The 16,472-nt window shown below is 37.1% G+C and overlaps 1 protein-coding gene across 6 annotated transcripts in view; it reads right to left on the reverse strand.

The window, feature by feature from the left end:
* Positions 1-16,472, reverse strand: part of CEP295 (centrosomal protein 295) — a 43,529-nt gene that overhangs the window by 21,704 nt on the left and 5,353 nt on the right. For 4 of the 6 annotated variants that reach the window (XM_074571405.1, XM_074571414.1, XM_074571385.1 and 1 more), the window contains exons 5-14: positions 15,237-15,330; positions 10,432-10,545; positions 9,206-9,346; positions 7,912-8,095; positions 6,914-7,081; positions 5,709-5,933; positions 4,392-4,498; positions 2,618-2,830; positions 1,695-1,792; positions 485-1,568 (exon numbers count right to left, since the gene is read on the reverse strand). In XM_074571405.1, the coding sequence (XP_074427506.1) occupies positions 485-1,568; positions 1,695-1,792; positions 2,618-2,830; positions 4,392-4,498; positions 5,709-5,933; positions 6,914-7,081; positions 7,912-8,095; positions 9,206-9,346; positions 10,432-10,545; positions 15,237-15,330 (2,428 nt within the window). The remainder of the gene's footprint in view (positions 1-484; positions 1,569-1,694; positions 1,793-2,617; positions 2,831-4,391; positions 4,499-5,708; positions 5,934-6,913; positions 7,082-7,911; positions 8,096-9,205; positions 9,347-10,431; positions 10,546-15,236; positions 15,331-16,472) is intronic. The other 2 variants (XM_074571432.1, XM_074571423.1) reach the window with 1 other exon arrangement.

Raw genomic sequence — 16,472 nt, forward strand, 5'->3', positions numbered from 1 at the left:
TGTTACACACAAACAAGCAAAATTCCAACTCAAGAGTGCAGCTGTCAAGCCAACTTCCTAACGTGTACACATAAAAAGACAAACTTTAAAAAAAATAGTCTATTCAAAATGCTTATGATATCTTTTGAGGTACTGCTTAAATTTTTTTTTTAACACAAGAGCTGTTTTACATACAGCTGCATTTCTAGAGCTGAAGAAAGCTGGAGATATTTCAGACAACATAACTATTTCAATCAGCATTATGCTCAGAGACCAAGCACAGAAGTTCATACTATCTCTGTTAGACTGAACCAAACTGCGCTCTTGGGGCTTACAGAAAAGAACTACTGATTACAAATCACAAGTCCTAATTAAAATTTTCATTACGGTAAATCACCTAAAACTATCAACACTCCATGGGATACTTTGCTAATTGGTAGGATTCACTCTTAAGTTTTGATCACCTACTAGATGACTCACCATGCAAAGCATTTATAAAGCTTACCTGCTTGTTCAGAAATTCTTTCAAAGCCTCATGCTGTCTCTGCATCTGTTCTTTCAGTTTATCTTGCTTCTGTAGAAGTAGTTGTTCTTGTATTTTCTGTCTAGAAAGAAGAGCTTCTCTTTGTGCATCTAGCTGCTCTTGCAATTCTTTCAAATACTTCTGCTGAGCTTGGATGCTTTCTGATGAGGCCAACACTCTGTCCCTTAAATCCAGTATACCAGAATAATTTAATAAAGATGCACTTCCTGTTTTTGATATCGAGGATTCCTCAACACCCCGGGCTTTAGGTTCTTCATGAGATAAAGTCACAGGTTCAGAACGACTGAGGGGTCGTTCAAGCCTTGTTTTGACGGTGCTCTCTGCAGATCCATGCCGATACGCCAAAGAATCAACTGAGGCTGCCTCAACTATATGAGATCCCTTTGTTGCTGGCGTAAGGGGTGTCTTATGTGGAGGCTCTTCTCCAGCTTCTGTCTCTGTTTGATGGTTAGACATCTTCTGAGATGACTCTTGAAAGTGCACTGCTTTTGAAGGCTCAGAGGAATCTTCTGCAGGCAAAACAAACCTAACATGTTGTACACGTGCTTCCGGTTGCGTTCTTACTGTAGTGACATATTTCATGACTAACCCTGATGTTAACGGGAACTGAGATGGTTCTCTGACATGATTACTGGAGGTTTCCAACATTCCCACTTGTTCCTGTGAAGGACAATCACATGGCAAGCAAAACTCTCCATGCTTCAATTTCGATGCTTCTAAAAACTGTGTATGTCTGCCAGGACAAACGTTATGCGTTTGTTCTTCATGTTTCTGTGAAGATGGTTTTCCCAACATACACAATGTTCCTGAAAACACAGGTACTGACCGTACGTGCTCTTGCACATGAACTCGTTCAGGTGACTGGTATTGTGTTGGTTGCACTCCTTGCCTCTGTAGAAGTGGTTCTGAGACAGGCTTTAAATTAATTGATTTTGCTTCCACAGAGCTTGGCGGTGTTGCAGAAGTAGACAAGTATCTTTGTTTCAATTTATTCTGATACTCCTGTAGATGCTTTTTAGCTTCTTCTGCGGTCTGTTTGTGCAGCCTGAACAAAACGAAAACATGAATCTTTCCAGAGTGGTCCAAAGATAAACATCAATTTCAATAATCAAAGCAACACAAATTATTTTGAAACAAGCAACTCAGACTTCCATCTCATAAAGAAATGTACCTGTTTTGCTGTAGAAGGCACTGTTGATAATTATGAATCATCTGTAAATGGACGTCTTCTCTAGGACTCCTGGTTTCTGACACAGTAGTATTTCCAGTCTAAGCAAAATAAAATAATTTTAAGTGCATATATACAAATAACTCACAGAAAACTATTAAAGCAACAACATTAAGCTGTATGTTCTTTCTCCTAAGTTTACCGGAGCCACTCTGTACTACCAGTTGAAGTCTGTGAGATTTCAGCCTGAGGCAATGAAGCTAAAGCCGTTTCTGGAACAGATGGCCTACAGCTACAGTCTCCCTTGGCAAGTGGAGCACACACCCTCACAGTCAATGGTGCTTACAGCAGCTTAGCTCCAAGAGGTAAATGTACCCAGCAGAAAACTCAGGGAGCAATGATCCGAGCGTGCTGCATTTTCAAGGCAATCAGATTCTCAGAAGAGCACAGGTTGTGCAAATGGTTCAAGATTTTAAAAAAAGATTACTTTCCTTCAACACTCTCAGTAAATTCCTCTCCTTTAAGTAGCTGCTTGAGATTTAGACGGACAGAAACACAGAGGTGGCATTTTATGTCTTCCTCCCGCCTTTTTTTTTTTTTCCTTTTCTTCTTGAAAAAGGGTATGTGTACATCCATAATCGTTGCATGACTCTAATCGGATTTCACTAACAGGTATTTTAAACAGACATGCTGTCTCTGGGACTATGCAAAGACAATCCAATATTTCTAGTCCAGTGATACATGTGAAATACAAGGTTCTGTATCGGACAAAAGGAAGCTTTTGTATTTATGAACATCCGATTCATAGCCTAAGAAATAAAAATTGATTGTCTTGATTGATATAATTTAAAATTGGCAAACGGTGCTCTTGATTTTTATAATAGGGATAATTAAAAAACTACACACAATTTTCTACAGTTCTTCACCTCACGTTCCACTTTGTTCTCTTGATCTGCAGAAGGAACACTGTGGCTTTGTACCAGCTGACCTTGCTCTTCCTCCTCTTTTTTTTTCTTAGCCTCCTCCAAACAGGTTTGCATTTGGATCTTCAGAAAATCAGCCTCCAAGCGTGCTCTCTCTTCTTCAAGTTGTTTAAGCAAGGCCAGCTGTTCCTTTTTCTGTTGCTCTATTTGCTCATGCTATCGAGAAGAAAAATGAGGTTGAATCTCCAGAACTGACTGATAAGGAAATCAAAGACCCCTCACTGTGGGTGTGGGAACAACCCACTTTGTTCCAACTTAGAGCAGAAATTTTATTGCTTGTGACAGGCATTTCCAAATTGTAAGAGGCCTTTAAAAATAGTTCCAAAGTTTACAAGAATAATTTTGGTTTACTAGCTAGATCTTTCTAAAAGTCCCTGAATCCATTTACTACTGCACTATTATCTATTCTCCAATTAATAGAACAGACAAAATCAGAATCTAACCACTCAAGATACATTATCGTTTTCCAGTGACTGCAAAAGAAGTCCTTTTCTTAAATTGAATTCATAAACCTACTTTGCATTTTATAGAGCTTTTCATTGAGAGTTCAACACATTTAAATGTTAATACAAGCCTTACAAAACTTTTCAAATAGCTAACGTATAACCACTTTAAGAGCACTCCATAAATCTCTGAAGTGGTTTGTTTATTTTTATTCTCTTTCCATGTACCTATCAGCTAGAAATCACTTAGATCCGTGTGTAGCAACAGCATATGTATTTTAGAATGGAAGCAAAGAAAAATTTCAAAGTACTAGAAAAGATGAAGTCGACAATAGCCTTTAATGAGACAGTATCTGAAAGGGGATGCCAGGAAGAGCAACCTGAGAAAAAGCTAGACCTGAGAACAGTTAACGTGGATATGGCAATATGTACACCTGGGCAGGTGCAAAGTGGGAGAAAATGAATATTAAAGAAAGTAACCACACTTTCAAATATGTTCTGCTGCTTCCCCTCCACCAAAACAATACTATTTTGCCAAATTTTTGTTTCCTGAATTTCTGAACTTCAACTCTACAATTTAAGGCTGCACTAAGACAACAATTTCAACTTTCTTTTTTTTAAATTGATAAACCACCAGATAATAGCTGGTAGGTCTCTAAAGATATAATACAAAATGAAAATATAATGTAGCATATACACAGTACATATAATGAAATAATATACAAGATTATTATTGTCTAAATATAATAAACGTAGCATTCCCATAGACAAAGACTTTCTGCATTTGTTTCACTCTTAATTTAAAAAACAACAAACAAACCCGCTCAAGGTTTGTAAGTTTTCCCTGTCACTCTCAACACAATCCCACAGACCCTCCTATGTTATTACACAGGGTTAGTGAAGTTTTCGCATAGTTGTGTATTGTTGACTACATCCTCCCTAAAGCAAAGGTATTCATCTACAACTGGGATTCTCATGTAATCATAGGGTGGCATCCCTTGCCTATAGCACCTGACAGATTTTAAGAAACAGGTTTTCCACTCTATTCTACATTCCAGCTAAAGTTCAGTCATTTTTTAAAAATTAATACACAGAAGCCAAGTATAGAAAATTTACAGTAAAAGTAAATTTAAGTGTTACAAGCATCTTAAAAGGGTCTATGTTGCTGTATAACCTGAAGCATTTTAAAATCTTCTGCAAATTACATTTTTTTTTTTTTTTTTTTTTTTTTTTTTTACACCGTAACTGTTAGGAATAAGTACATACACACTTACCCACTTTCGTCTCTCCTCTTCCATTCTAATTTTAGCTGCTTGTTCTTGAGGATGGATTAGAACTGAATTTTCAGCTACAACTTTATTTTCCAACATTTTCACAGAGTCTAAAAAACACATGTCATTTAACTGTAATTGCAGTCAGAAAGGCCCTTGGATCTTCTTTACATCTTGCTTTACAGTTTCCCAACCTCTCTAAACAAAATGCATAAGCTGTTCTGGAAAAGATTACCATCTCCATGCCACTACTCTGCCTGTCTCGATAAGCTGGAAAATCCATTTTTTTTGTATTATCTATATGTATTATTATCTAGTGGGAGGTGTCCCTGCCTGTGGCAGGGAGGCTGGAACTAGATGATCTTTAAGGTCCCTTCCAATCCAACCAATTCTATGATTCTATGATTATTTAAGCCTTTAATGGCCCTTTATCACGTGTCGCTCTTGAATACACAGTAAGTGCCCAGCTCCAGTGGGACTGAAGATCGCTTCTACCAAGATTACTTGGTAGCCTAATAGCAAGATCATCCTGAGGAATCAAGAGCCACACATTAACCTCCCAGAATAAAAAGGGTCTAAAACTGGCACTCGCTGGGCAAATGATCTAACATTTGGCTATTGCGCAAAAAGTAAGTCTTCATCCTGTACTATCAGCTTCAAATAGCAGCAAGTTTTCCCCAGAGGCATGTTTTCACTCATGCTGCAGTCTCCAATCCCCAGGCATTATGCTGGTGTATCCATGTACACAATTGAACTAAATCACTTAATCTTGTTTAAAAAAACTAGCACCCTATGAAAGAAAAAAAGAAAAAACCGAACTGCCACAACTTGATCACTTTAATACTTCAGAAATCCCACTCAGCGTACAAGTTCACCACCTTCAGCACTAGCATAACCAAAAGAGCATGAAGGATAGAAATCAGAAGTAACACCAAAATTATTTGGCTACCAAACAAAACGGAACGTCTAATTGCTATAAGTTCCAGTTTTACACAGAGGCTTTTCAGAATTGTGCCTAGAAGCAGAAAAAAAAAGACAACCCCGAACCATGATTTCAGACACATCAGCTCATGCTTTTCTTGTGCATTTCTAGCTGCGAATCTCCGAAGCATCTGGCTTTTCCAGGTATAGAATTTCAATGCTCAATTTTGCACTGAGAATTCTACTCCTGGAGGCTAACACCTCTTAAGGCATGGCAACACCAAGTGTGACAACAATTTGGGCGAGATTTAAAAGATACAAAGGTATTTTGGACCTCTTTCCTCCACAAGATCTTAATGGGCAAGTTGGACGTAACAGCAAACGGTATGTATTACGTACCTTTGGCTTCACATAATGCATTTTTCTGTTGCTCACAGTTAAGTTCTAAATCACATAATGGTCTCTCTTCACTAGCTATTGTGCCCGATTCAATAGTCTCAATTTCACTTTGAATCTCTTTCTCACTTCTTGATGTCCACTCCTCTTTTTGGCTTCTAATCTTGTTCAGCAACTTCTTTAAGGCAAGTTTTGACTGAGGTTGGTGAGTTTTGGCTTCTTCAAGATCTACAAAGAACATATACTGTTAAGAGTTTTGGGTAATGAACATCTTCACATCATAAAACCAAAAAAATCCTTCTTTTTCGTTGATTTTTTGGGGTTTTTTAGTTTGTTTTTTTTTTTTTTAACTGCTCACACAATTGGACAGATATCTCAGCTGTATTACCAAGTTTTAAAAGCTTAACAATATTTTCTCCTACCTGCAAGAGAGAAGCAGTAATTTGCTACAAAAGGAGGGCTAAGCTAGTTGTAGTGTTTCACAGTCAGACTACTCCTAGACTGTACTGTTGCAAAAATAAGCAGTATTCTCCCCCTGCCTGCCTGCTTTTTATTAGCACTGGCAACATAATGCACCACAGACCAAAAAACAGATTGTGCCAGCAAAGGCATGCAGCAGAAATGCTTGGCTAAGCAGCAAAGTTCACTAATACACTTCTTGTTCACATCACATTATCCTGTACGTGCCACAAGGAGAGAGTACACACACACACACGCAACTGTTGCAGCCTACTCACAATATGGAGCAACTCAATCACAAACCTGAACATAAAGGACATACAATAAGTAGACTTTCATACCAAGTCAAGCTTTAACTTTCAAATACTTCAAAACACAAAATGAAAAATATTTAAGTTCACATGCTGGCATCATCCCATAATTCATACTAATTATAAGAATAATTATGGCTACTAACAGTCTAGTTCTTACAACAATTGAAAATTATTCTCAGCATACTAAGGAACTGAAGTATATTAGACAAAGAAGCCACATTTGCCTTCTTAAATTCATAATCATTAGACTATTATCAAGTGGTTTATGATGTTTATCATGGATGATAATTAAATACTTCACAGGCATTAAGGAATTTTAGTACTTCAGATATTTTAGTTAATACTAAAGTTAATTTATTTGATATATTAAACTAAATCTCTTTTCTACTATAAAACAAAAAAGTTTAAGATAAATGTAAGCTTTAAAAGCTTTACTTTCTGATTCATTGGGGACGTCCTCTTCCGTCATCTGTCCCGATTCTTGTTGAGTATCACAAGCAGATTCTTGCTCCAAAGAAATATCAAGATCATTATCTTGAGATCTCTCAGGAGGGGCTGGCAAAGGTTGTGGCTCAAACTGCAAAATCAGGTCTTCTTTCATTTCTAATTAAAATAACACAACCACATAAAATGACCAATTGGAATGAAAAGCAAACAACATTACAAGACTACACTCATCATACAAATCCCTAAGAAGTTCAAGTATCAATAGCTTGTTTCACAGCAGATTTAATCCAACTATTTTGTCTTCCAAAATAGAAGATTCAAAATAGTTTAGATTATTAGCCATCTATTAATTCAGAAATTCTACAGGGTTTCCCACTAGAATATGCTATGTGTCATGGCTTGGGACACTGAGTAGATGGGGTATTTAAGGTCAGTGATCACTGGGATCCATAGCATGTGCATGTCTGTGCACATGTTCACAAACCCAGCTGGATTTGTAGCAACAATTGGAGTAGACCCTGGGGGTTCACATGCCCAGGAGCCAGCAACTGGGGACAGCTGCTAGGTAGAATGACTGTCTAAAGCCACTTACTGAGTGACCCACAGCACGTATTTGAGCATAGCATTGCATGTGTGGACATGCAAGGTAACTGGAAGGCTACAGGGTCCAGGATGAATTACTGGGTAGACTGGGTGTCTAAGACCAACTGCTGGAGGGACCCATGCTGTATATACAGCCACATATCCCACTAACAGGCCTTCATCCTGAGCAGTGAACAGGGTGAGGCCATTTGTGCTGTTTGTGTTTAACGAGCGCTGTGTTTTCTGCATTGGCCTGTGTGGCCAGCTGTGTGTGTGCTGGAAGTCAGTTCCTGTGTGTGCCTACTGCAAATACACACACAGACTTGCCACCAGCTGGACCTGGAAACAGGCAGCCTCTCCTCTACTGAGCTACCAGATTCAAAAACCTCCAACGAATTACTTACTCCTGTCTTCACTGTACATATCTTCAAATGCAAACTCCAGTTCTCTCTGCCATTCTTCTTTTATTTCCATGCGTTTGTATGCAGGCACAAAAATTTGAGGTGGCATCTGCGCTACAATCTGTCTTCTGCGCATCCGATCCATATTCTGCATTTGCTCAAGTTCTTTCAGTAGCCTTTCCCTATCCTTCAAGTATAAAGAAGGAATAACATAAGCATTTAGTGTTCGCATTCAGACAGCCATATGTCAGGACTTATAAAATACTCCCATTTGGTTATCATGAAGTTTGCTCAATCCTTCACGTTTAAAGTTTATTCTAGGGAGAAGGTGCTTCCTCAGGAGAAGGCTGTGTCTGACCTTTGAACACAAGAATCATCAATACTACCCAGAAGATCTAATGTTAAATAAAAGATCAGACTGTGCACCTATAGGCTGACTTTCCTCAACAGAATTATATCTTCTGTTTTATAAGGTAGATGAGTACTTCCTTTGGCAAGTTACTTTTGTTAGTATGTACTTCATCCATTCCTACTTTTTAAGACATGAACTAAATACTCTTGGCGCATTACAATTACATATGAAAGCTATTAAAAAAAAAAGCTTTATTTGAAGTTTGGTTGGTTTTTTTCCCCCCCTGTTAACTTAAGGAGCATCAGTAACATTTCCACAGTTCTCCCATTTTAATTAGGTTACTCATTCAGGGCCAACCATATCTCAACTAAAAACCAGGAAGCTTTTGCTATTTCTAGACTCCAGATACACTTGTAAAGGTAACAGACAATAAATCAAATTTCAGAGCGTACCTCTAGGTGTAAAGAACTTTCTCAATAGTTCAATTTTTTTCTTCTTAAAGGAAACAATTCCAATTATTTCCAGACTTACACAGTAACAGAACAGTCTTTAAGTAAAAACTCTGAAGTTTTCAAAAAATGAAAAATAAACTGTTGCCTTCTTAATAATAAACTAATCTTTTCCCCTGAAGCACAAAATAAACAACTCCAATTAAAGCTGATGTGAAAAAGTAGAGCTCATCACCGATCAAAAAAGTTTGATTAAGATAACAAAAATTAAAAGATGTTCTTCTTCAGGTTGGTCTTAATTTGCGTGCTTTCATTCTCCCTCCTTCCAAAAATAAGCAAATAGAGTTTGACGGTTTTTAAATGCATTCTGAAAACTCCTCCATTTAGTCCATCAATTTTCCTCTTGTAACGATAATTCCTTTACTAATCAGCTACCTACAATTTACTTAACACTGGTCATTTTGACATTAAAACCAGGCACAACTACTTTGCCTACCTGAGCCAAATGGACCTTCTTCAAGGCATGACTTCCTCTGAGATGCGCCTTTTCAAGCTGCTCTCTTCTCTCCCTCTCTGCCTCTCTGTGTAGTTCCTCCAAACGCTTCCCTTCTTCAGCAGCAGCTAACCGAGCATCTGGCTGGTAGTCAATCAACAGTTTAGTCCGTGAAGTTCTTTGTAGTAGTTTAAAGCATACTTAACAATAAATAAGCGAGTAGTTCTGTAGCAAATGCACTTTTTAAAAAAAAAAAAAAGCATACAATGCCACATGAACACCTTCGAAAGTTTATAATTCTTAGTTACAAGCAGGACCAAACCAGTTTTTTACCTTTGAAAAAAAAAATGCATATTTACATATTCCATAAGTGTAGGTGTCAAAGTGTTCTAGTTTCAAGCCCTACTAGGGACAATCATTTGTAGGATTTATTTGTTATAGCAGAGTGGTTATTTTTCCTAAAATACAAGGTAAAGTAAATAATACAGTCAATATTACAGACTGACTACTTCTATCTTCGTGTGTTCATTGAGAACACTTTTCTAGTCTAAGAGAGGCTCATCCAGAACAGGAACTTAGATTGTGGTCTCACATCGTTGATAAACCAGACTATTGTTTGGTGCACTTTTGAACAGCATTACCTTAGTTCAAAAATCACCTCCAAAAGCTATGCTCTTGCTCGGTCTCACACTTTTCCAGGCACTCCCTATCTTCTGATCTTACTTTGCCCCTTGTCTGAGTAAGTTTTCCCATTTCGCAAAAATCTATTCATTGTTCTTTTTCCTCAAATTAAACTTCTGCCATTTTGGCAAGCTGAAACCCTTCACTGCATGAACAAATGAACGCAAATATGATGTAAAGACTGGGAGTATGTAGCTAAAAGAGGGGAAGACAAAAAAAGCAGGGCAACTGCAACTATTAATGTAGCATAAGCCACAAAGCAGAAGATTTGGCTGTCCTAATGTTATGTCAGTCTTGGGAACTTACCCCCTTACAGAGGTCCGTTCACATGGGACACTGTCAGGTGTGATCCCACTAGTGACTCAGCATGTTTCCTTGCAAGTTTCCCCAGCTCGGATTCTGATTAGTAAGTTGTATAACAGCTGCTTTATACAAGTTTGTATTTTTAAAGAAGTTCTAGAAAACTGAATCGCTGTTATCTCAACACTGTACGCAATATAAAGAAAAATCTATGGAAGCATGTATCACTAACACTTGGATTTAATCACCTGCTCTCCATCCAATTCTCTGTCCACATGAGGTTCGGAAATATGATAACGTGTACCAGCAAAGTTGTCAGCACCATAGGGCTTCACTGCAGGAGTCTTTTTAATTTCAAAATTCTAGGGCAAAAAGTACAAGTACAGCTGTATCAGAAAACAGTATCTCTAGCAAAGCAACTAAACAGAACATTAAGTGACATGTACACTTAAATCAGTATTAAAAAAAAGCCACCCCCTGCAAATTCTCTCCTGAAAATATTGTTTAAAACTTTACATACACTTAATGATTAATAAATCACAACAGCACAAGGCAGATCTAGAGGTCTTAACAACTGAGAGCATCTAACAGCCTAAGGCAAACTCCTCCACACAAACTGACATTCATCAGAGAGCTCTACCTTCATGTTTCAAAAGCAATACCTTAATTTAAAAGCACTTGAGGTTAATGTACTAATACAAATCCCACTTACAACAGCTGTCACGCTCACCTCAAAGCGGGACAACCACAGAACCACAATATAATTATACCTAACAGCAAAATGAACACTTTTAAAGTACAGACTTTTCTTCACGGAACTCAGAACCCGTGATGTCAAATTTATTAGATGACCAGAGAAAAAAGCATTTTCCATAACTTCACTGAAAAGTGTCTATTCATATAATACACAGTTTTTGGGGTTTTTTCTGGTGGTTTTTTTTTTTTTTTTTTTTTTTTTTTTTTTAAGTTTTGGGTACATTACCACATTTCAACTCCTGCCTGAAGGAGTTTGCACACTGAGCAATGAGACCCTCCCTCTTTGTCTCAGCCCGATGTCCTCAGTAGTGAGGTAGCCAGGTCAGGTAACCAAGTATTCTGTAGGACCTGCCTTTGTACTTTTAACATCTCCTCCATTAATTTTCCTCTCAGCTTCCTCTTCCCCAGACTTTCTCCTAAAAAAGGATTCTTATCCATATTAACTAAAACATCAAGTTTCATGGCCCAAGTGGTTTAAAACTAATATGACTGTAAACAAACGCACACACACAAATGGCAGTATTAAGTCTCAGGAATATCTTAAACTTCTCTCTATGACATCTAAGATCTAAGATATCTAAGAGGAGGCATACAAAATACCAGTACTGATTATCTCTTGCTATTTTATAAAGTCTGTGGAAAGTGAAGTCTTTAAATTAAAATCCTATGATATGCAACTACGCAACAGAACTTCAGTATCTCATTTTACGGTTCTTAAGCAAATGCATGTTATTCTAGTAGGAAGACAAAAAAAAAAAGACACGCACAAATAAAAGTACACCATCAAGAATTTCACTTTTATTTCTACATAATGCTGTTTAAAAATTGCTAACTTTCTTAGTCAATAAATCATAGTAATTGTAACAGATGAATATTAACCAAAACACTTGTAGATACTGATTATGGCTCTGAAAACAGACAAGTCCCAGCATAAATCTCATTAGTCAGATCACTGACTGTTTGACCTATACCATGTTACTTTGAGAATGTAAAATTAAACCTTAGACTTCTGAATTATTTAAAAAATGTAAAACTAACAACTCAGTAATTAATAATTACATTTAATCAATCAAATCTCAGAATTTTATTCAAAAGCTGTGAAGATGTGAGAATTATGTTGGAGACTGCAGTTTTCCAATTAATATCAAAACCAATTCAGGTTAAAAAAAAAAAATAATACTTGTAACATTACTATACCCATGGTGGAACCACTGCAGTTAAGAATCTGTTCATAGCTCCATTAAGAGGTTTATAACTCCTCCCTCCTTTTTCTTCCTAAAAAAGTGAATAATTCTATACTAAAATCTGGCAAAACTGGAATGTATCATGTAGTATCACGATGTTAATGTGTCATGAAGTTAAAAAATAAAACAAAAAAAAGCTAACTCTATGAATACTCAAGAAGAGTACAATAACATTTTTAGGTTGTATTTCCATTACATAAAAATCTTACAGATCATATAAAAAAAATAAGTTCACAAGAACTTTGTGATACTTGTCAATAAAATTGTGTTTACAGCTCAACTTCAATTAAGTAACTTAACAGTTGGTCTAACTAACTAAGGTCTCAATTCCTAAAAGCCATCCTTCTGAGAATCAAACTTGATTATGACAATATATACAGAGTAAAAACACTTCTTTTGTAATTGGGTAAAGTAACAATAATAGGAGTATCTTCACAAAATGTTTCTTATATTCTAAGTAATCCTGCAATGAACAACACTGCCCTAGCTCCATTTTGTGAAATTTTATCCAATTGTTACCGCAACAGAGCATCAGATTATGATTATAGCTATGTTTAATAAGCTCTTTATGTAAATTGATTTGAAAATAAGCATGTTTATGCAGATGACCATGTAATTTGCTGTAATTCAAAGGATTTAGAGTAAAGTTAAGCAATTCAAATTCACTGCCTTCTCAGTAATGCATTTGCAAGACAAAGCCACAGATTCTTTCCCCCCTGACACTGACAGTTAACATCTTTTGTTTTCTCCCTCTATACAAAACTAGGAATAAACCACAGCTCTAACCACCTCTGATCTTTCAATTACTTAGCATTTACCCCATGCAGTACATGGCACCCAGTTACTTTTCCAAGAAAATACCTTTATTCTTCACCCTGGACCCTCCCAGTAACACGGGCCTATGACAAAAGGATTGAAATTCATACAGATATGAAAACTAGGGAAAAGGCTCAAAGTCAGCTAGTCTTTACATGGATCAAACTGCCACACTTTGCTATATTTAAACAAGGCAACGCAATCTCTTTCCTCAACAAAACCTCAACATGTCTGCAGAACTGCTGATTCAATTTGCCATTATCAGAGCATGAACTTATTAAAAAAATAAAACCCACTTTATTGTAGAACATCCAGATGTTTGCAAACTCTGCTAAAACCAGCTAAAATCACGTTTGCTGAAAAGGTGAGTAAAGGACATTTGTTCATAAGTGGAAATGCATTATACTGTAGAATTTCAGGAAAGGAGGTTATGATTCTGCAATACTTAAACAGGGTACTAACCCAGACCTGTCATCCAACACAATCACAAATTCAATTGTACCAGAACCCAGGGAAACCTGAACAAAGTTTTCTTGTTTGCCCTGGTGAAAAAAGACTAAAGAATAAGAAGAAAATTCTGCATTTGTAAAATGGAGAGAGGGATGCATTACTGAGGTTGTTAGATGAGAAGTATTATGCAGTACTGCATCTTTTTAGCTGTTATATCATCTACAAATACGCATGTTAACTGCAGCGGATTTTAGGTCACCAATTACAAACCTGTTTGGGGTTTGTTGTTGGGTTTTTTTGTTTGTTTGGGGGATTTTGTTGTTATTTGTTTGCAGGTTTTTTTTAATAGAAAGCAACATAAAACACATCCTAAACTGCAACAGTTACCAAAAAGCAATGCTGCAACATCTCATGCTTTTCCAACAATGCCAAACTGAGCAATACAAGCATCTGAAAACCAGGAAACGCAGAGTCAAAGTTTTAACTGATAAAGCCTTCATCTGCTCTAAAGCAGATACACTGGGAACACGTCACGTGGAACAACGTAGAGGAGAACAGCAGCATGACAGTGTTTGAATTTACCTGAACTGTACCATACAGGACCATATTCCATCTCTTCTAAATTCCAATATTGCATATACTTCACCAGAAATAACCCCAAACTTTATCACTCCCTTACAATCCTCACTCATATCCAACTTCCACAACATGAAAACCCTTGGGCTACCAGGGATAAAAATCCAGGGATACAAATGGAAGTATACATGCACTCCTCCTAATCATTCTGAAAACTGTGAGGGTCAAACCTTACTTAGTTTTTCCAGATACATCAGTACCAAACCCCTACCATCCAACGCACTAACCTGTACATAACATGCTGGATGTAGCTCGGAAAAGCTTTGGTAACTTCACTGGCTCTGACGGGGACTAGTATACTTTAATCCTTTCTTTTCTTGTCAGTGCTCTGAATATCCCTGAACCTGACAGTCTGAAACGGCACAACACCACATAAGGCAACTTAAACTCCACATTAATGAAGTTCCATTACATTAAATTTACTAAAAGTTAATTCCAAAGTAAAAATGCATATAATGTTCTTCCTGCAGTTCAGACCTGCAATCCTACAGTAACTTTTAGACCTATGCAGAATCTCTCTGAATCAAAGAAGCACGAAGGAAGCACAAAGTCATCCCCTAAAAAGGGTACAGCATAGAATATGGGTTTTCTTTACTTTACTCCCCAATAGCTTTAGGTACAGGTTTCCTATCAAAATTAAACAGCTTACCCTACATTTGGTATTCCCTACAAGAAACAAAGAAATTGGAGGGGAAAAAAAAAAAACAACAAAAAACCCCACAGCTAAAAAGGTAGAACTATCTTTATTACAGAACTAAACAAAATGCTATTACTGCATCATTATGACAGAAGAATGAGGTTGTGTGTACATGCCGAGAAAGACCATTGTAGAGTTTAATACCACTGTGGCTATTAAATGAAAAACAGATCATGATAAAGTTTAAAAGACATGTTTACCACAAAAATAAGATCTTAGATGACAAGAAACAAAATCCACACATAACAAGAGATCAGAAATAAACAAATAGCAAGGCTTAGTAGTAAGAAGTCTGCTAATACAAAATTCATTAATTTTCTTGATTTTTGCTCTCCTTATAGTATGCAAATAGCTATTTCAGATATCCTGTTGTGAGGAGTCAGATCAATAAATAAATCATTACATTATGTGGTACCCTGGAATTGTGATCACTATTCACATCATGGATATGTACCTCAAGAGGATGTGGTGGAGGAGGTGGCAGGCTTGCAACTTTGGCTGCTCTTTGTCTTTCCACTTCCAGAGCATGTTTACGTGCATTCATTCGTCTTCGGGGAAAAAACCCCGAAACCAAACACAAAAAAGGAGAAGGAAAATTATTCAAGCAGCAATGGTAACACTGTGCAAAGTAAAAGGCAGACCTAAAACCAAACAGCTTCAGATGTACCTGAATTGAATGCCTGGGAGATAGGGATAGACAAGCACACTGAAAAGTCAACAGAACTTATGCTGGAAGGCAGCACTGGAAAATTAATTTATTGAAGTAATGCAAAAATATTAATACAAACAAGTTTCTAAAGAACAAAGCAAAATCCCTGCTTTTCACTTAAGTTTTCAGAAAGCACTGCATTGCTTCAACGTATTTTAATTGCTGAAGTGTGGACAAAACTAAGTATTTAATCAATAGGTCTCTCAGCACTACTCAAACACAACTGTTCCCAAGAGGACACAGTTCATTTTTCATGCCACCTCAAGTTTGGTCCAATTGACTTAAAAAAAAAACCCCGAAAACCAACAAAACAAAGCAACCACAAAAAAAAAAAATCAAACCACTAAGAAGGAAGATCATGGCTGTTGAGCGATATTAATTGTTTAGCATAAATAAGTAAGTTTTAAGTAGAATAAATTATTTAGGATTATAATTTGGTGTGATTTGTGCTGCTTGCTTAGCTCTACTTAGCATGAGTAGCTAGATTTGCTGAAATCTTCAGGCCATGAGAAAACTGCTGTTCTCAGTACTTTTCCTAGCAGATGGTACAGTGTTATTTAACCTTTTTGGATGGGAAAGTACTGGATATCACGCTGATGTTTTGGTAGTGTTTCTCTCAAGTCCACGACTTTTCGGTTCCCCATGTTCTGCCAACAAGGACAACTGCACAAGAAATGTAAACCAGAAGATACAGAGGCTCCCACCCTTGACATAAACTACAAATCAAAAAGATAAGAGCCTGCCTGTCTGGACACAGAAAAAGAACCAATTAAATTTTAGAAGACCCCAGACCAAAAATCACCATTGGACTGAAAGACGCGTGGACAGCACATGAGGGGCGGATGTATGGATCACAAGGGTATAATTGCCCAGGGATTTCTTTGTTCAGGGTTCCTCTCTTTGGAGGCACCCAGCCTGGGCTGTTCTTGCTGCTGTACCTTCTAGTTATCCAACGTCTGAGACTCTGCTGCAGGAAACCTA

This window comes from Larus michahellis, chromosome 1 (assembly GCF_964199755.1).
Source record: "Larus michahellis chromosome 1, bLarMic1.1, whole genome shotgun sequence".
In the NCBI taxonomy this organism is placed as follows: domain Eukaryota; kingdom Metazoa; phylum Chordata; class Aves; order Charadriiformes; family Laridae; genus Larus; species Larus michahellis.